The sequence below is a fragment of the Entelurus aequoreus genome, linkage group LG05 (genome assembly GCF_033978785.1).
Source record: "Entelurus aequoreus isolate RoL-2023_Sb linkage group LG05, RoL_Eaeq_v1.1, whole genome shotgun sequence".
In the NCBI taxonomy this organism is placed as follows: Eukaryota; Metazoa; Chordata; class Actinopteri; order Syngnathiformes; family Syngnathidae; genus Entelurus; species Entelurus aequoreus.
In genome coordinates this window covers 77,541,798-77,561,797 of record NC_084735.1, presented here as the reverse complement: position 1 = coordinate 77,561,797, position 20,000 = coordinate 77,541,798, and the positions used below count along the sequence as shown (strand labels likewise).

Genomic DNA, 20,000 nt, shown 5'->3' with positions numbered 1-20,000 from the left:
TTTTTTTACTCGCCTTAAGTTACGCACATTCCTCTTACTTGTATTCTCCTATCCAACCTGCGGACACGCCCACCTTGAGTGCATTAGGCAAAAGTGTGCAAGTCGGTTATGAACGCGGGCTCGTGATTAAAGAGGCAGTTTTTGCCATCGTGTCTTTTTTGGGGCTGTTTGAAAACTATGGATCTTGAAGTTTTACTAACACTTAGAGGTGGGGAAAATAATCGATTTTTAGATGCATCGCAATTCAGACATGGACGATTATGAAATCGTTTAGTAAAGGTCAATAATCGATCATTAATTTATTCATTGTAAATAAAGTAATGCAGACGGTTCTAAAATTTGACTGTAACGAGCCACCTCACCGAGAAATCTCACCAGCTCTTTTATTGCAGGGCTCTTATGTTCCAGTTTTGCACACATTTCCATTCATTTAATAAATGCGGTAATTAATTTAACTGTTTCTTATTACACATGCACTGGGTTTTTTTTTAATGCAAGTGATAAACGCTTATTTAGTGAAACGAAAAGAAATGTAAAACTGCATCAATATATGTATAGATGCGTCAATAATCGATTTTTAATTGAATCGTAGCTCCTAAATCGTAATCGAATCGTGAGGTGCCCAAATATTCTCAACTCTAATAACACTTGTGAATATCATTGAAATCCATTTAAAAGATAACACCTCAAAGTTGAAAGGCTGTATCAATCTAGGCCAGGGGTCCCCAAAACGTCCAAAATCCGGACCGCGGGAAGTCCCAAGATAAAAAAAATTTAAAATACATTTGTTTGGTATGTTTATATCTTCCCGTTTAGACAAATAATAATCTAAATTCTCTCGCAGGTAAAAAAAAAAAAAAGGTGGGCGCAAACGAGCGTCTTTTTGTGTCTTTCTCGCAATCTACGGGTATAAATTGGATGTCAAAGTTGATCAACTTCTCAGTTTATGTCCTCATCCTTCTACTATCCAGGTGAGAGGCATGATTTATAATCGAAAATTAACTTTCACCAACTCAGAGGCAAAGCAGCAGCTCACCGGCCCAGTATGTCAATATCGCTGTATAAGCTAGTTAGCTTTCTATGATCACGGCACTGCTAACAATAGATTTTCGGCGGTAGCGATTATAATAACAATATCGCTAATATTTGGTTAATATTCAGGTCAAGAGACGTAAATGGAGTATTGTTGGCGTTTTTTTGGATGTTTTTTTAGACAGCTGTGTGGGCGCAATAGAGTACTCCCATTAGCCGCATTGTTAGCCACCTTGTACTTGCCGTATTTTACGAATTAGTATTAGAGATGTCCGATAATGTTGGACTGCCGATATTATCGGACTGCCGATATTATGGGCCGATAAATGCTTTAAAATATAATATCGGAAATTATTGGTATCGGTTTCAAAATTATCGGTATCGGTTTCAAAAAGTAAAATTTATGACTTTTTAAAACGCCGCTGTGTATACGGATGTAGGGTGAAGTACAGGGTGTCAATGAACCTTAAAGGCCCAGTCACATAATATCTATGGCTTTTCACACACACAAGTCAATGCAAGGCATATTTGGTCAACAGCCATACAGGTCACACTGAGGGTAGCCGTATAAACAACTTTAACACTGTTACAAATATGCGCCACACTGTGAACCCACACCAAACAAGAATGACAAACACATTTCGGGAGAACATCCGCACCGTACACAACATAAACACAACAGAACAAATACCCAGAATCCCTTGCAGCACTAACTCTTCCGGGACGCTACAATATACACCCCCCGCTTCCCCTTACCCCCCCACACCCCCACACACACACACCTCAACCCCGCCCCCCCCCCAACCTCCTCATGCTCTCTCAGGGAGAGCATGTCCCAAATTCCAAGCTGCTGTTTTGAGGCGTTAAAAAAAAATAATTCACTTTGTGGCTTCAATAATAATTATGGCAGTGCCATGTTGGCATTTTTTTTCCATAACTTGAGTTGATTTATTTTGGAAAACCTTGTTACATTGTTTAATGCATCCAGCGGGGCATCACAACAAAATTAGGCATAATATTGTGTTAATTCCACGACTGTATATATCGGTATCGGTTGATATCGGTATTTGTAATTAAGAGTTGGACAATATCGGAATATCGGCAAAAAAGCCATTATCGGACATCCCTAATTAGAATGCATTATAAGAAAAGAAAAACATCTTGTTTTACCAAACGGATTGTGAATGTCAGACAAAATTCCAAAAAAGGGCAGTTCCCCTTTAAGTTGAGTGGGTGAATGCCTCGCAGCCAGAATCCACGCCAACGCGCACCTCTCTTGACTTAAGCACATGGGAGAATAGGACACAAAGTGAACAGTTGCTTTGTTAAAGTTGTGTCCAAACGTTTTGAGTGGCACTCTGCGAGTGTTTAAAGTAAATTGTGTGTTTCTCAGATTAACGGCCAGTGCAGCTGTTTCCAGAGCATCGACCTGCTGAAGGGTCGGCCTGCTCACCTCGCCGTCTTCCTCCATCACGTCGTCTCCCAGTTTGACCCCGCCCCTCTGGTACTCGCGTCGCGGTGGACACTTTTGGGACGGCCCACTTTCTTTGACGTTAATTGATATAAAATGTCTTCCTAGCTGTGTTTTCTCTACGCCGACATACACAAGCAAACAACCGCCAAAGAAAGTCGTCGCTTCTTCATGGAATTCCACTCCCTCTTCATGGATCGCACAGCTGTAGGTTCTCTGTGTTTTCACTCTCCGGCACTTTTGTTTCTTATCTTGGCTTATCTCTCTGTGTGTGTGATTGTTTTCTAGAACCTTAAAGTCCCAGTTCCAGACACAGTCGCTGCTGAACTTGGTAAATGTTGAAGCAAATGTAACTAAATGTGAAGCATCCTGCTTGCGATTATGTTGCAAAATGCATATTAATGAAGTTGATGGGAGACATAGCAGCATATCATGCACTGTCGTTACCAGCACAGTACAGCATGACAAAGCCTATTTACTAAAATAAGCCCAGGACAACCACCTGCAACACGTAATGTGATACAGCATGTACAAAAAGCTAACTAGCATGTCTTTCCTCTCTTGCTAGCAATACACCCCATTTTATGGCAGATTTTTGCACATTTATGATTGAAAATTCATATAAATAGAACAAATGACAGTATATTATTTGAATATTAAACATATAATCTAAATATATTAATTTAATAAAAATTCAAAATGTAAATAATGTATCACAAAACACACTTATAAATATATTATGTAATTAAAAATAATTAAAACTAATTCTGTTGCAATTGTAGTTGTAATTCTCAAATATGAATAATTTTCCTGCTGACATTTTGTGTTAAAAAATTAATCTGGGTTTAAATTGATCTATGAAAATAAAATATATAAATACAAATAATATACATGTATTTTTTAAAATAATAATACATTGATTATATATATATATATATATATATATATGTGTGTATATATATATATATATATATATATATATATATATATATATATATATATATATATATATATATATATATATATATATATATATATATATTTTTTTTAAAATAATAATACATTGATATTATATATATATATGTATATATATGTGTATGTATATATATATATATATATATATATATATATATATATATATATGTGTATGTATATATATATATATATATATATATGTATATATATATATATATATATAATCAATGTATTATTATTTAAAAAAATACATGTATATTATTTGTATTTATATATTTTATTGGCATGATTATTTATATTTTGCAAATATATACATTACATAAATGTGATTTTTATTCATGTGTTGCTAATGATTTGTTTTTGTTTTTCTTCACATATAGCTATATCATTTGTATTGATATATTTATTTGGAATATATTAATTTGTTTTTTTTAAATATTTATTGATAAAACTATATTATCGAGATTTCAAATATACATATATATATGTATATGTATATATATATACACCATTTTTATTTAATAAAATAAGTAATATATATCATATTTATGTATAGTAATATATATCATATTTATATTATAATTAAAAATATATTTGTTTGCCATTTTGCTCATTCGGGATTTTCCTTCAGAAATGTTGGTAAAAAATATCACATAAATAATAAAAATCATATAAAATATATACATGATATAATATACATTAATTTATGATAATACATTTAACTGATAAGTACCATTAAGCATTTAACATGTGTTTGTGTGACAGAGAAACGCAGGCTGGAGTTAATTCCAGAGGAAGTTTGCAAACAACACACGCAAACTTTACAGGACTCGCTGCTGACAGACCTACACAAGAACCTGGACGACTTCAGGTTGGCCACACACGCACCCTCGCACAAAACGCAGCAGGAATGTGTTGTTGGTGTGACGTGTTGTGTTGTGCGCCTTGCAGACAGAAACGCAGCATGGGACTGACCCTAGCTGAGGACGAGCTATCCAAGCTTGACTCAGACAACGGAGGAAAAGATCCGCTGGTCTGGGAGAGGGAATGCTCCTGTGCCGAACACATTCTCTCCAAGATTGAGGACATCCTGTGAGAGAGACACACACACAGACACACACATATTTCCTTAAGGCTTTCATGGTTTTTATTTTATTGGATTTTTTGGGGGGTTATTGCCTACTCACCCAATTTTCTTTTTGAACATTATACTATATAACTATTGAATTACATTATATAGAATGTTTTAGGTTATCGCATTTCTAGTTTCTTAATGAACCTTTTAAGAAATAAATTTTATTTATTTAAGTTAAAAAAATAAATAAAGTCTGTACATTTTTTTTTTTTTTTTGAGACAGTAGAAAGAAGAAAAAAAGAAAAATAATATATATGTGTATATATATATATATATATATATATATATATATATATATATATATATATATATATATATATACACATATATTATATGTACAGTACAGGCCAAAAGTTTGGACGCACCTTCTCTGAAAACATGTTTTATATTTTAGTTTCTTCAAAATAGCCACTCTTTGCTCTGATAACTTTTTTCGCACACTCTTGGCATTCTCTTGATGGGCTTCAAGAGGTAGTCCTCTGAAATGGTTTTCACTTCACATGTGTGCTTGAAGCTCATAGAGAGAATGCCAAGAGTGTGCAAAGCAGTAATCAGAGCCAAGGGTGGCTATTTTGAAGAAACTAGAATATAAAACATGTTTTCAGTTATTTCACCTTTTTTTGTTAATTACATAACTCCACATGTGTTCATTCATAGTTTTTATGCCTTCAGTGACAATCTACAATGTAAATAGTCATGACAATAAAGAAAATGCATTGAATGAGGAGAAGGTGTTTCCAAACTTTTGGCCTTTACTGTATGTATATGTACAGTATATATATACACACACACACATATATATATATATATATATATATATATATATATATATATATATATATATATATATATATGTATGGGGAACACATATTCACCATTAATAACTTGCTTATTAACATGCAAATTAGTAACATATTGGCTCTTAATTCATTATTGTACATTATTAAGTGCTTATTAATGCCTTATTATGCATGGCCTTATTATACAACCAGTAAGCCATTAACTAAGAGTCTTCCCTCAATAACCTCAAAATTATTGCTTATTAGTAACCCTAACCCTTATATGTTCCCCTAGTGTCCAAATAACTCTAAATTAAGCCTTTGTTACTTTAATAAGCAACTAATTAATGGTGAATATGTTCCCCATACTAAAGTGTTACCAAATATATATATGAATTATGTAAATATATATATGAATTATATATATGTATATAAGTTTGATTTTCAAACTATTCCCCTGAGTGTTGCTTATATGTTATTGCTTCTTGCAGATTCACGACGCAGCCCTCAGAAGAGGACAAATGGTACGTCTTTGTGCGCACTTTACATCATGTGTCACATGTTAGTGTATATCCTACAAAGTGTTTGTGCTGTTGTGTTGCAGCCAAACAATGCAGTATGTCATTCTCACCTACATGAAGCACCTCGGGGTGAAAGTGAAGGAACCTCGCGGCCTGGAGCAGAAACGAGCGCGCATCAATTTCCTGCCCAAGATTAAGGTTTTATACGTGGACTTCCATCATAGTAGTATTTTGTGACTGATCCACACTTAATAAATCAAAAAACAATCCTCAGGTGTGTGTTTTTAACCAACAGAAAAGCATCAAACCAGAGAAGGAAGGCGAGGAGAAGGTGAAAAAGCCTAGATTTCCCAACATTCTCGTCCCTCCCCGCCGTCTCAGCAGAGTAGACTCCACTTCGGGTAAAAAAAGTGCAAATCTTTCCATATTGTTGTATCTCTCTTTTAAGATGGGCCATTACTGATGTCAATGCCTTCAAATTGGACCGTTATTGGACTTTTTGAGCTGTAGATAATGTGCACTACAAATTAATTGCCTACTGCCAAACAGCCCAAAAAGAAGACAATCTATAGTTAATAATTTTTATTTCAAAAAGTTCAAAATTAAACGGTAAATTTGGAAAAACTTTTTTATTTAAATTAATTTAAAATAATGTAGTAAATAATGTAGTAAATAATTTAGTTAACTTGTTTATTTACAATATATTTTCTAAAGTCTGAAAAAATGTTAAAACAATATAAAAACTAGTACAACCTCATGCATTTATGTGCTGAAAATTTTAATATCCCCTCAGGGATTAATAAAGTATTTCTGATTCTGATTTATATTCTAAATCTAATTATGATTAAAAAAATTTTTAACAAAATTAATATATATATATTTTTAAAAGAACACACTTTGGAATATAATTTAGTTTAATCTGTTTATTTCATTATTAGAATACATACAACCAGATAATACCAATAATTAAATTGTAATTATAATTGATTCTATATTATATATATAATTATTAATTAATTATATAATTCTAAAACATATATAAAAATTATCAAAATAAATATTGATCTAATTCATAATAGTTTATAATAAACATATAATAATGAGTATAATGAGCCTATTTATAATGTTATATATATAATATCAAAAGTATATTGTAACTACAGCAAATAAAACTGCAAAAAAGTGTGTTAATCAATTGAACTTTGTTATTAAAACAACAAAACTAGAGATAAAAAGAATTTTATTGAACAGTACTGGATATGTAAAATAACAGACATTGTACATTTTTAATTAGCTTATGCACAGTTTGCACTTTACATCATTCACAAAGAATTGGTGTGTGCACCAGCTTTAGCATCTATTTCAATTTGCCCATTTCCATTTGTAGTCCTTTGAACACCTTATTGAAGAATTTACTTTGATGCTGCATTTCCACATATCATAATTAACAGGGGGGTTTCCAGTGGGGTACGTGGTGAAGCATGCCATTCCAGTTCATGTGTTCTATTGTAATGTAGTTGGCAAGGCTGTGGAGGTGAACAAGCAGCGTTCCCCAAAGCTGCTCCCTCAGGCGGCTTTTGGCATCCCTGAGCCTCCAGACTCGTCCCCGTCAAATTCCGGACGTGTCCGTGGGAATCAGCTCAGCGAGGGATCGGACGCCGGCAGCCACGTTTCGCCTTTGAACCCCTCGTCCACGCATAGTTCCCCCACCACTTTGACCTCAGACACCAGTGGACAAGACTCAGACACCAGTACGAGTCCTCTGCCGTACCATCAGATCCATGACAATGTTTTTTTTCCCCTCTAATTTTCCCTCTCCTCTTCAGACGTGTCACCGTTCTCCATCCAGCCCCGACTGGGCGAGGTTCTGGCGTCCGGCGAGCACCAGGATGGCGTCTCCAGCCCAACAAGCACTCAGTTCGACTTTAGCCCTTCAAACCTGGAACACTTACAGGAGGAAGGAGACCAAGACTCTTTCAGGTAAGACATCTTGGAACTACCTTAAAATGAGAAATGATTGCTAAAAAACGATTTACTGATGGATGAGATGAGATTATATGCAGTGAGTGGCCACTTATTAGGTCCATGAAGCTGATTAGTACAGCTGGACTCGCACATTTTTAAGGAACTGTGGCTCAAAATGCCCAGACGTGTGTTCTGAAGATATATTTGGGAGTTTAATCGTAATTGGATGAATTGGGAATTAATTATGGCCATTTAGGTCTAAGCCCCGCCTCTTGCTAAGCCGTTTTGATTGGTAGACTGTGGCCATGTTTGTTGGCTGACCTTTCGAAAACTTTACAGACTCACGCATGACACTCTTTTGCGGCTTTATGCCAAATTTGGTGTTGAGTGAAATTGAAAAAAAATATGAATGAATAAGTAGAGTGTATACATTTATGGACCACAATAAGTTGGACTTTCATCCGTTGTGTGAAACCCAATTTTTGAACGTTTGTCAAACATGTAAATATAATAAAATATAGTAAAATAACTATATTACACGGGTCATTAGTAGTACCTCAACTTACAAGCTTAAATGGCTCTGTGATGAGCTCTTAACTCAAAACACTTGTATCTCAAATCAACATCTCTCATTGAAATAAATGCAAATCATTTTAATTGGTGTGTGCCCCACCAATAGTAAAATTTTAACATGCAACATTCTCTAAAAAAACATTTTAGAAAATAAATATTTTAATAAAAATATACAATAGTGTACTACTAACAATTACAGTATTTTTAGGGGATAATGTAAAAATAATGTACAGTACATACTTTGGAGAGTGGACTTCTACAGTATCTCCTTCTAGCTACATCTCCGTCAAACTCAACAACTGCAGCTTTTTCCATATTTTCATGGAAAAATGTCTGCTGTTTAGATTACATTTTGACATCCTTGGCTGGTGTTACACTCATTCTGCTTCAGAATAGTGCAGACTAGCAGTGAAACGCTCTGTAATGTTTTTGATCATTTCTTTAATTCAGTGAATATCATCCACTTATTCTCAGAGTCCTTCACACCTACTTTCTTCCACGGTGGGAAAAAAGGGTTAAGTTGATCTCTAGCTACAAGCTAAGCGATTAAGACCGAATCGGATTTTCTACAGCATTTGCTACCCCAACTAATGGCGAGGATGCTTGTAACTCAAATTTTTGCTTGCAATTTAAACAAAACAAATAATGCAAAGCAAGTTTAACCTTAGTGGGTGTTTTGGGGCAGTTGGGGCTCGCCGCAGCTCTCGCTGTTCATCGAACGACAGAAGTAAAGAGTCTCTAAACACAAGTACAGTCTCCAATAACACCAGAAAAAGATGCTAAATGTGTTGATAAGTCGTGTTTAATAAAGAACAAGTCACTAAAAGAATTGAAGACATCTCTAGAAACTTGAACAATTCTCAACAAAGTGCAGCCTGTGTTACATTGTACAATAAGCAGCAACAATTGAAAAATAATATAAGAAAAATACTGTATACCGTATTTTTCGGAGTATAAGTCGCTCCGGAGTATAAGTCGCACTGGCCGAAAATGCATAATAAAGAAGGAAAAAAACATATATAAGTCGCACTGGAGTATAAGTCGCATTTTTTGGGGAAATGTATTTGATAAAACCCAACACCAAGAATAGACATTTGAAAGGCAATTTAAAATAAATAAAGAATAGTGAACAACAGGCTGAATAAGTGTACGTTATATGACGCATAAATAACCAACTGAGAACGTGCCTGGTATGTTAACGTAACATATTATGGTAAGAGTCATTCAAATAACTATAACATATAGAACATGCTATACGTTTACCAAACAATCTGTCACTCCTAATCGCTAAATCCCATGAAATCTTATACGTCTAGTCTCTTACGTGAATGAGCTAAATAATATTATTTGATATTTTACGGTAATGTGTTAATAATTATAAGTAAACTATGAAAAAAACTGCGACTTATAGTCCGAAAAATACGGTATAGTAATACTAATGACTAATAACAGATTTGTTTTTAAAAGTATATCTAACATTTTTCAGCCTTTTTAAAGACAATATATGCATCAGCAGTGATTATGCAAATGAGATAATGAGGTCATATTGACCACGCCCCACAGGTGTATTGGCTATCTGGGGAAATCCTGCACTGTATTTCATGAGGGCTGTACATAGAAAGTATATAAAAATGCCCTCAGGTTGACCCTCATACTGTACAATGTGTGCTTCCAGGATGGAGGTGCAGTGCGCGTCGAGTGCGGCTGACGTCCAGAGCGAGGACGACCAGGTGTGTGAGGCGGAGAGCGAGGAGGATCCTCTGAACTGGCAAAGCCTGGTGAGCCGCGACGTGCTGGCGGGCTTGACACCGCAGGAGATCAAGAGACAAGAGGTCATCAACGGTGAGTCAGTCGTCGTCGCTTAGACCAGCTCTTTCCAAATAGTAGGGCGGGCTCGTGTGGGGGAGCGCGGTGCGATGCCAGGTGGGGAGTGTGTGAGCCCGGGGAGCATGCTTTATCAGTATCATGTTTCAAACCCCATTTCAAAAAGCTCTGCACGACAGAACGCGCTCATTGTAGCCATTAATCTTGACTTTATGTATAAAAAAAAAGAAGAGCACAAATAGGTTTTATCCATATTTGTTTTGTCGCTTAGAGCTTTGTATACTGTGCTTCTGAGTTAATGTTGCTGTTCAGTTTGAATGTAATATTTATTGCGTGTATTTAATTGTATTTTTCAGTATCAAATGGCTCAAGTCAGTCAAAAATGTTTTATATTTCGTTTTATATGTACATTAAAGGCCTACTGAAAGCCACTACTACCGACCACGCAGTCTGATAGTTTATATATCAATGATGAAATCTTAACATTGCAACACATGCCAATACGGCCGGGTTAACTTATAAAGTGCAATTTTAAATTTCCCGCGAAACTTCCGGTTGAAAACGTCTCGGTATGATGACGTTTGCGCGTGACGTCACGTAGTGAACGGAAGTATTCTGACCCTATTGGATCCAATACAAAAAGCTCTGTTTTCACCACATAATTCCACAGTATTCTGGACATCTGTGTTGGTGAATCTTTTGCAATTTGTTTAATGAACAATGGAGACTGCAAAGAAGAAAGCTGTAGGTGGGATCGGTGTATTAGCGGCTGGCTGTAGCAACACAACCAGGAGGACTTTGAGATGGATAGCAGACGCGCTAGCCGCCGACCTCACCTTGACTTCCTCCGTCTCCGGGCCGCCGACCCCATCTATGATCGGGTGAAGTCCTTCGTCGCTCCGTCGATCGCTGGAACGCAGGTGAGCACGGGTGTTGATGAGCAGATGAGGGCTGGCTGGCGTAGGTGGATAGCTAATGTTTTTAGCATAGCTCTGTCGAGGTCCCGTAGCTAAGTTAGCTTCAATGGCGTCATTAGCAACAGCATTGTTAAGCTTCGACAGGCTGGAAAGCATTAACCGTGTAGTTACAGGTCCATGGTTTAATAGTATTGTTGATCTTCTGTCTATCCTTCCAGTCAGTGGTTTATTTATTTTGTTTCTATCTGCATTTAAGCACGATGCTATCACGTTAGCTCCGTAGCTAAAGTGCTTCGCCGATGTATTGTCGTGGAGATAAAAGTCACTGTGAATGTCCATTTCGCGTTCTCGACTCTCATTTTCAAGAGGATATAGTATCCGAGGTGGTTTAAAATACAAATCCGTGATCCACAATAGAAAAAGGAGAAAGTGTGGAATCCAATGAACGCTTGTACCTAAGTTACGGTCAGAGCGAAAAAAGATACGTCCAGCACTGCACTCTAGTCCTTCACTCTCACGTACCTCATCCACGAATCTTTCATCCTCGCTCAAATTAATGGGGTAATCGTCACTTTCTCGGTCCGAATCGCTCACGCTGCTGGTGTAAACAATGGGGAAATGTGAGGAGTCCTTCAACCTGTGACGTCACGCTACTTCCGGTACAGGCAAGGCTTTTTTTATCAGCGATCAAAAGTTGCGAACTTTATCGTCGATGTTCTCTACCTTTCAGCAAAAATATGGCAATATCGCGAAATGATCAAGTATGACACATAGAATGGATCTGCTATTCCCGTTTAAATAAAAAAATGTCATTTCAGTAGGCCTTTAACGTTTAAATTTCAGGTAAATTGATGCACTTAAAATATTTTCTGTTGAATACTACAAAACAATGTTAATACAATTATTCTTTGTTGTAAATATTTATTTTTTGTTGTCTTTAATGTTAATAAGGATTCAATGGTTTGCAGAGGTGTATTTACAACAATTGTCTATACACATGACACTGTAGTTGCAGCAGAGAGTGGGGGGGGGCATGAAATGTTTTCTTCTTCCCATGGGGGGCGTAACAGGAAATAATTGACAACCACTGGCTTGGACTAAAAAGCAAATAATTTAAACATTCTCGCCATTCTTTCCCTTACTTAGAGCTGTTTTACACCGAACGAGCCCACCTGCGCATGCTCAAAGTGCTGGACGGCGTTTTCTACCAGAGGCTGAGCAGAGACGCCATTCTGCCTTCAGAGGACATCAAGAACATCTTCACCAACCTGGAGGAGATCATCCAGCTGCACGGTGATGCAACATGATCCTAAACCGAAACCAAAACCAAAACCAAATGCTTAATGAACCTTTTTTCTTGTCCGGCTCCTGTAGTTTCCTTAACAGAACAAATGGCAGCGATTAGGAAAAGGAGTGAGACCTCTGTCATCGGTCAGATCGGAGAGGATCTCTTGGGTTGGGTAAGATCATTTTGCACTCATTAAAAGTAGCATATTTTAATTATTAACCTAGTAAGCTCCATGCAGTAACTTGACACTAGTGGAGTTGCCCTCTGCTGGCCACTAATAGGTGTGTACTTAGCGTTTTAGCATACATACAAGATGTTTTTTGTCATTACACTTAAAAAGTACAAGGAGATTTGTTTACAGTCAACCCGTCCAAGAAACAGGAATATAGTATGATAGGGGGTACAGGACAGGAAGCTAATGGGTCGCCACATGGGCAGCGCCCCGTTAAAGATGGAAAAAAAAGATAACATGAGGAGGGAGAAAAAAAGCAACTCCCAAACTGTGGTCCTGTAGGGGACGCAATGTGGGACTTGGAAAAAAAAATCCTCAGCAAACATAAACACATAAGCACACAGTTATGCTGTGGGAGCAGACTGGACCCCCGAAGCAGAGAGGCTGAAAGGTTGAGATACATGTTGAAACAAAATCTTTAATGAGAACACAGGGAGACAAAACACAAAACAATGGCACTGGCGGGAACAGTCAGCGCCACACAAAAAAAGGCAAAAAACAAAGGAGCGAATAAAATACTAATTAAGGAAGGCGGAGGGAACCAACATAAAACAAAGTAGCAAAATAAGACACTTCATAAGTCCAAGCATGAAGAGTAGACAGGGGATTGTCTGATGTGTTGGGAGAGACGTCAAAAAAAAAGAACCAGCTGCACCAAGTGTGAGTAATCAGCTAGTATAGTCCACTGGTGATTGCCATCAGGTGTGCTCCAAGCTCCAGCCTTCCTCCAGCAACAACCACTCGAAGGAGAGAGAGGGCAGAGCCAGGATAAGCAGACAGGAAGTGTAGGAATGCGACACACACATCCAGAAATACAACTCAAGACTTGCAACGATGCCGATCACAGTCTTGGTGTTGTCGCGATAACACAGCTGTTTTCCAGTTTGTGATTTAGTTTAAAAACTGCCACAGTCTGAGCTCAATCATGACGGCTAGCTTTTGGGTACCTTGACGGCTGCCTTCATATTAAGAATCTGTCGATGAACCAGGGCAACGTTCAATTCAATCAGCTGATGCCCTGTTATTATAGTTCCGAATAGGTAGAGCGCTTCGATGTCCTTTAACCCAGTGGTTCTCAAATGGGGGTACTTGAAGGTATGCCAAGGGGTACGTGAGATTTTTTTTTAATATTCTAAAAATAGCAACAATTCAAAAATCCTTTATAAATATATTTATTGAATAATACTTCAACAAAATATGAATGTAAGTTCATAAACTGAACATCAAATTAAGTAGGCTATTCCATTCATTACCATAAAGCCAGAGTTTCCCCCATGCCATGATGGTTTGACCCTCACTAAAATGTCTGTCAAAAAGAACTGTGAAAAGAAATGCAACAATGCAATATTCAGCGTTGACAGCTAGATTTTTTTTGGACTTGTTCCATAAATATTGATGTTAAAGATTTCTTTTTTTGTGAAGAAATGTTTAGAATTAAGTTCATGAATCCAGATGGATCTCTATTACAATCCCCAAAGAGGGCACTTTAAGTTGATGATTTCTTCTATGTGTAGAAATCTTTATTTATAATTGAATCACTTGATCATTTTTCAACAAGTTTTTAGTTATTTTTATATCTTTTTTTCCAAATAGTTCAAGAAAGACCACTACAAATGAGCAATATTTTGCACTGTTATACAATTTAATAAATCAGAAACTGATGACATAGTGCTGTATTTTACTTCTTTGTCTCTATTTTTCAACCAAAAATGCTTTGCTCTGATTAGGGGGTACTTGAATTAAAACATTTTTCACAGGGGGTACATCACTGAAAAAAGGTTGAGAACCACTGCTTTAACCTATTCAGTGGCCTTGTGTCTAGAGTGTCCGCCCTGAGATCAATAGGTCGTGAGTTCAAACCCTGGCCGAGTCATACCAAAGACTATAAAAATGGGACCCATTTCCTCCCTGCTTGGCACTCACCATCAAGGATTTGAATTGGGGGCTAATTGAATTAAAACATTTTTCACAGGGGGTACATCACTGAAAAAAGGTTGAGAACCACTGCTTTAACCTATTCAGTGGCCTTGTGTCTAGAGTGTCCGCCCTGAGATCAATAGGTCGTTAGTTCAAACCCTGGCCGAGTCATACCAAAGACTATAAAAATGGGACCCATTACCTCCCTGCTTGGCACTCACCATCAAGGATTTGAATTGGGGGCTAAATCACCAAAAATGTTTCCCAGGCGCGGCCACCGCTGCTGCTCACTGTTCCCCTCACCTCCCAGGGGGTGAACAAGGGGATGGGTCAACTGCAGAGGACACATTTCACCACACCTAGTGTGTGTGTGTGACAATCGTTGGTACTTTAACTTTAACTTTTTAACTTTAACGTAAACAATCGCCAGGCACATGACCCTCCACTTCTCCCACGCGTCCATCGTGTATCCAGCAGCAAATGTTCCGTCAGGACAGACAGGTTCCCCCGAACCCGAGTTTCTGGTCAAGAAAATCTTGTTAATTGCGGTGAGAGACCAGTGAATTGATTCAATGGTTAGATTTGGAGAACAGTGTGGAGAGAGGCTCCAAAATAAGACGAGACGAGGAAGCAAAAGCAGGGGAAGGAAAATGAAGAGGGAGGGGAAGCGTCCGCCTTTATTGAGAGCAAGCAAAAAAAAAGGTTATTTTAGTGTAACTTACTGTTAACATTTTTTTTGTATTTTAGGATGACGTAAGAAAAAACATCATAAAATATAACAATAATAAATTAACTTTAATAATCAGTAAACCCTCAAATAAAATCTGGTAAATTTACCTACATTTCACATGTTTTTAAGTGTGTTATACCCTAACCCTTTCTATCCAGATATGAGCCACAATTTAATCCAACATGTGATCTTTCTGTGTGGAGTTTGCATGTTCTCCCCGTGACTGTGTGGGTTCCCTCCGGGTACTCCGGCTTCCTCCCACCTCCAAAGACATGCACCTGGGGATAGGTTGATTGGCAACACTAAATTGGCCCTAGTGTGTGAATGTGAGTGTGAATGTTGTCTGTCTATCTGTGTTGGCCCTGTGATGAGGTGGCGGCTTGTCCAGGGTGTACCCCGCCTTCCGCTCGAATGCAGCTGAGATAGTCTCCAGCACCCCCCGCGACCCCGAAAGGGACAAGCGGTAGGAAATGGATGGATGGATGGTTGTGTAGAATTCACGGAACACAGAAGACACATGAAATGACACGAAATTTAGTACCCGAGGTCCCAGACTTAGCCCAACGAGTATTACAAGAACAATAATATGTACTGCACATAGTATTTTAAATAGTATTGGATATAAATAGAGAAGGTAATAAATAGGTTGCTAGTAGTATATTATAGATAGAACATGTTGCTGTTATCGCAGTCAAATCTCACCAGATAAGGTTGTGATTATGTATGATCTTGGTAGAGGTTTTCATCCAAGACAACTAAAAGCACGTGCGTGTTGTTCCAGTTCAGCGGCGAGGAAGAGGAGAAGATAAAAAGAGCGGTTGCCACCTTCTGCAGCAACCAGCCGTCCGCCCTGGAGCTCATCAAGACCAAGAAGAAGAAAGACCAGAGGTTTACCTTGTTCATGCGGGTCAGAGCTTCAGGACGCCACCAACATCCACATTGTAAGCTGTCGTTAAAAAATGCGCTGACGGCGCCGCGTCGTGTTTCCTCAGGAGGCCGAGAGAAACCGCCTGTGTCGCCGGTTGCAGCTGAAAGACATCATCCCTGTGGAGATGCAGCGAGCGACCAAGTACCCGCTTCTGTTGGAGAAGATCGCCAAGTACACGGGTACAAAGCACCGCGTCTTAGTTGACTGTGTGCGATTTACCTAGCGCGTCCCAATACTTTTGTTTTTTCTGCAGAGGATGACGAGGAGGACGCTGACAGGGTGAAGAAAGCCGGGGAATGCTGCAAGCAGATTCTCAACCACGTCAACCAAGCCGTCAAAGAGGCCGAGAACAAGCAGGTAGCGTCACGTTAGCAATTACTTCATCAGGACAAAGAATGTTAGTTTTTTTTGTGGGTTTACATCTCTTAATATTCCCAATTTACAGAGGCTGGTGGACTATCAGAGAAGGTTGGACATCTCGTCACTGAAACCCAACGAGAACCCGCTCATCCTGGAGCTGAGGGTAGGAACAAAGTGTGGGAGTCCTGCCTAACGATAACGAGGGATGTTCCGATCTGGGTTTTATGCTGCTGATTCTGATATCGATCGTCCATGATGAGATCGGCCGATAAAAATACAGATCACTGTTAGGGATGCTCTTCTTAGTGGAGGTCGTGACCTCAAAAAGCAGCTTGCAGGTTTTAAGTGTTTAACCTCTAAAACAGGGGTGCCCATTACGTCGATCGCGAGCTACCGGTCGATCGCGGAGGGTGTGTCAGTCGATCGCCAGCCAGGCATTAAAAAAATAATCCTAAAAATTAGCGATCATAAATCTTCACTATGACGTCACTTTCGTCACTTGATTGACATTCACGGCACCCGAGGGTCTTCTGAGATGACGCTGGCTGATGCCAGCTCATTATTAAGAAAAAATTACCGACAGGAAGGCGAGAAACACTTTTTATTTCAACAGACTCTGGCGCCGTACCTGTCGTCAAAACTCCAAAGACCGACTGCACAGTTGCACAATAAAAGCTCTGCTTCATCCTTCCTGCGCTAACAAAATAAGAGTCTCAGAAAGCTGGCGTGCACAAGCTAGCAAGCTACGGAGTTTGACGCCAATGTATTTCTTGTAAAGTGTATACAAAGGAGTATGGAAGCTGGACAAATAAGATGCCAAAAACCAACCACTTTCATGTGGTATTGGACAGAAAGGAGGAATTTTTTTCTCCTCCATTTGAAAATGCGGACGTTATCAGCACCACTGTCTGATTCCTATCAATGCAAGTCATCAGAATCAGGTAATACACCAACTTATATTCTTGTCTTCATGAAAGAAAGGAATCTATATGTGTTAAACATGCTTGTATTATCTTTAAACACCTTTAGCTTGTAAACAATATTAACTATATGTGTTAAACATGCTTGCATTATCTTTAAACACCTTTAACTTGTTAACAATATAAACTATATGTGTTAAACATGCTTGTATTATCTTTAAACACCTTTAACTTGTTAACAATATTAACTATGTATTAAACATGCTTGTATTATCATTAAACACCTTTAACTTGTTAACATTAACTATATGTGTTAAACATGCTTGTATTATCATTAAACACCTTTAACTTGTTAACAATATTAACTATATGTGTTAAACATGCTCTAGTGGTTAGAGTGTCCGCCCTGAGATCGGTAGGTTGGAGTTCAAATCCCAGCCGAGTCATACCAAAGACTATAAAAATGGGACCCATAACCTCCCTGCTTGGCACTCAGCAACAAAGGGTTGGAGTTGGGGGTTAAATCACCAAAATGATTCCCGGGCGCGGCGCTGCTGCTGCCCACTGCTCCCCACTGCTCCCCAAGGGGATGGGACAAATGCAGAGGACAAATTTCACCACATCTAGTGTGTGTGTGACAATCATTGGTACTTTAATCTTAATCTTAATCTTGTATTATCTTTAAACACCTTTAACTTGTTAACAATATTAACTATGTATTAAACATGCTTGTATTATCATTAAACACCTTTAACTTGTTAACATTAACTATATGTGTTAAACATGCTTGTATTATCTTTAAACACCTTTAACTTGTTAACAATATTAACTATATGTGTTAAACATGCTTGCATTATCTTTAAACACCTTTAACTTGTTAACAATATTAACTATATGTGTTAAACATGCTTGTATTATCTTCAAACACCTTTAACTTGTTAATAATATTAACTATGTATTAAACATGCTTGTATTATCTTTAAACACCTTTAACTTGTTAACAATATTAACTATGTATTAAACATGCTTGTATTATCATTAAACACCTTTAACTTGTTAACATTAACTATATGTGTTAAACATGCTTGTATTATCATTAAACACCTTTAACTTGTTAACAATATTAACTATATGTGTTAAACATGCTTGTATTATCATTAAACACCTTTACCTTGTTAACAATATTAACTATATGTGTTAAACATGCTTGTATTATCATTAAACACCTTTAACTTGTTAACAAAAATATATATTTCATAAATAAGTAAATATAAATTATATATATGAATGAGGTAGATCCCCACGACTTGATCAATTGAAAAGTAGCTCGCCTGCAGAAAAAGTGTGGGCACCCCTGCTCTAAAAGTACAAACACCAAGGGAGAGTGCAACAGGGATATGTGCAAAACAAGCACCGGGAAACTGCATGAAAAAATAGCTAAGGAGAGCTGAACAACAAATACAAACCAAGAAGTCAAAAATGCTTCTAAAACCGTGATAGTTCCTCCGACAAACAAGACAATGATCCCACAGAAAATAAGGGAGAGGAAAGGAAAGCATCCGCCTTCATTGAGAGCAAACAAGAGAAATAGTTAGCTGCTAGCTGCCTCTCTCAGCCGGGGGACCAAAAATAAAAACCGTATCAGTGAGCGGCGATCGGCTTTAGATCACAAACTTTTTCAGGGAAATCGGCCGATACTGATTGGTGGCCGATCGATCGACACATCCTTAATGATAACGTTTAGTGGTTGAAAGATCATTTTTTATTCCGCAGAACCTGGACCTCACTAAGAGGACGATGGTCCACGAAGGGCCGCTCTCCTGGAAGGTCAACAAAGACAAAAGAATTGGTACGCTGATATCTTAAAGTCTTCCATTGAGACAGGTGTTCCTAATGTTGTGGCCGGTCCTCTGCAGACCTCTACACGCTCCTCCTGGAGGACATTTTGGTTCTGCTCCAGAAGCAGGACGAGCGTTTGGTGCTCAAGTTCCACAGCAAGAACGTGGCCAGCGCCGCAGACACCAAACTCGCCTTCAGCCCCGTCATCAAACTCAACACCGTGCTGGTCCGGCCCGTCGCCACAAGTAACTGTTTTGATTATTCAGTCAAATCGTCGCGCTGGCTTTTGCTGATAAATGTTTTGTGTCCTCTTTAGACAACAAGTCCTTCTTCGTGCTCTCCATGTCGGACAACGGGGCTCAGATCTACGAGCTGACGGCTCAGAGCGTGTCCGACCAGAGAACGTAAGCGGCATGACGTCACCCTGACAACGAAACACAACGCTGTCATTGACGCCGCCGCTCATTCCTATTCTGTCCACAAGGTGGCAGTGTCTGATCACGCAGTGCGCCGACGCCAGGAAGGCCAAATCGCACAGCAGCGACACAACTTCGACTCCATCCGAGTGAGCTTGCTCACGTTTTTTTTGGCCTC

The 20,000-nt window shown here is 38.2% G+C and overlaps 1 protein-coding gene across 2 annotated transcripts in view; it reads left to right on the top strand.

Annotated features, from left to right (window-relative positions):
• LOC133651057 (rho guanine nucleotide exchange factor 12-like) overlaps positions 1–20,000 on the top strand; it is a 63,843-nt gene that overhangs the window by 36,879 nt on the left and 6,964 nt on the right. The window contains exons 10-30 of one of the 2 annotated variants that reach the window (XM_062048962.1): positions 2,426–2,536; positions 2,612–2,710; positions 2,792–2,834; positions 4,244–4,349; positions 4,430–4,570; positions 5,884–5,916; positions 5,997–6,111; positions 6,188–6,314; positions 7,431–7,664; positions 7,740–7,893; positions 10,127–10,293; positions 12,339–12,485; positions 12,567–12,652; positions 16,141–16,266; positions 16,352–16,466; positions 16,541–16,644; positions 16,733–16,810; positions 19,341–19,416; positions 19,484–19,651; positions 19,723–19,810; positions 19,891–19,971. In XM_062048962.1, the coding sequence (XP_061904946.1) occupies positions 2,426–2,536; positions 2,612–2,710; positions 2,792–2,834; positions 4,244–4,349; positions 4,430–4,570; positions 5,884–5,916; positions 5,997–6,111; positions 6,188–6,314; positions 7,431–7,664; positions 7,740–7,893; positions 10,127–10,293; positions 12,339–12,485; positions 12,567–12,652; positions 16,141–16,266; positions 16,352–16,466; positions 16,541–16,644; positions 16,733–16,810; positions 19,341–19,416; positions 19,484–19,651; positions 19,723–19,810; positions 19,891–19,971 (2,399 nt within the window). The remainder of the gene's footprint in view (positions 1–2,425; positions 2,537–2,611; positions 2,711–2,791; positions 2,835–4,243; positions 4,350–4,429; positions 4,571–5,883; positions 5,917–5,996; positions 6,112–6,187; positions 6,315–7,430; positions 7,665–7,739; positions 7,894–10,126; positions 10,294–12,338; positions 12,486–12,566; positions 12,653–16,140; positions 16,267–16,351; positions 16,467–16,540; positions 16,645–16,732; positions 16,811–19,340; positions 19,417–19,483; positions 19,652–19,722; positions 19,811–19,890; positions 19,972–20,000) is intronic. The other variant, XM_062048963.1, reaches the window with a different exon arrangement.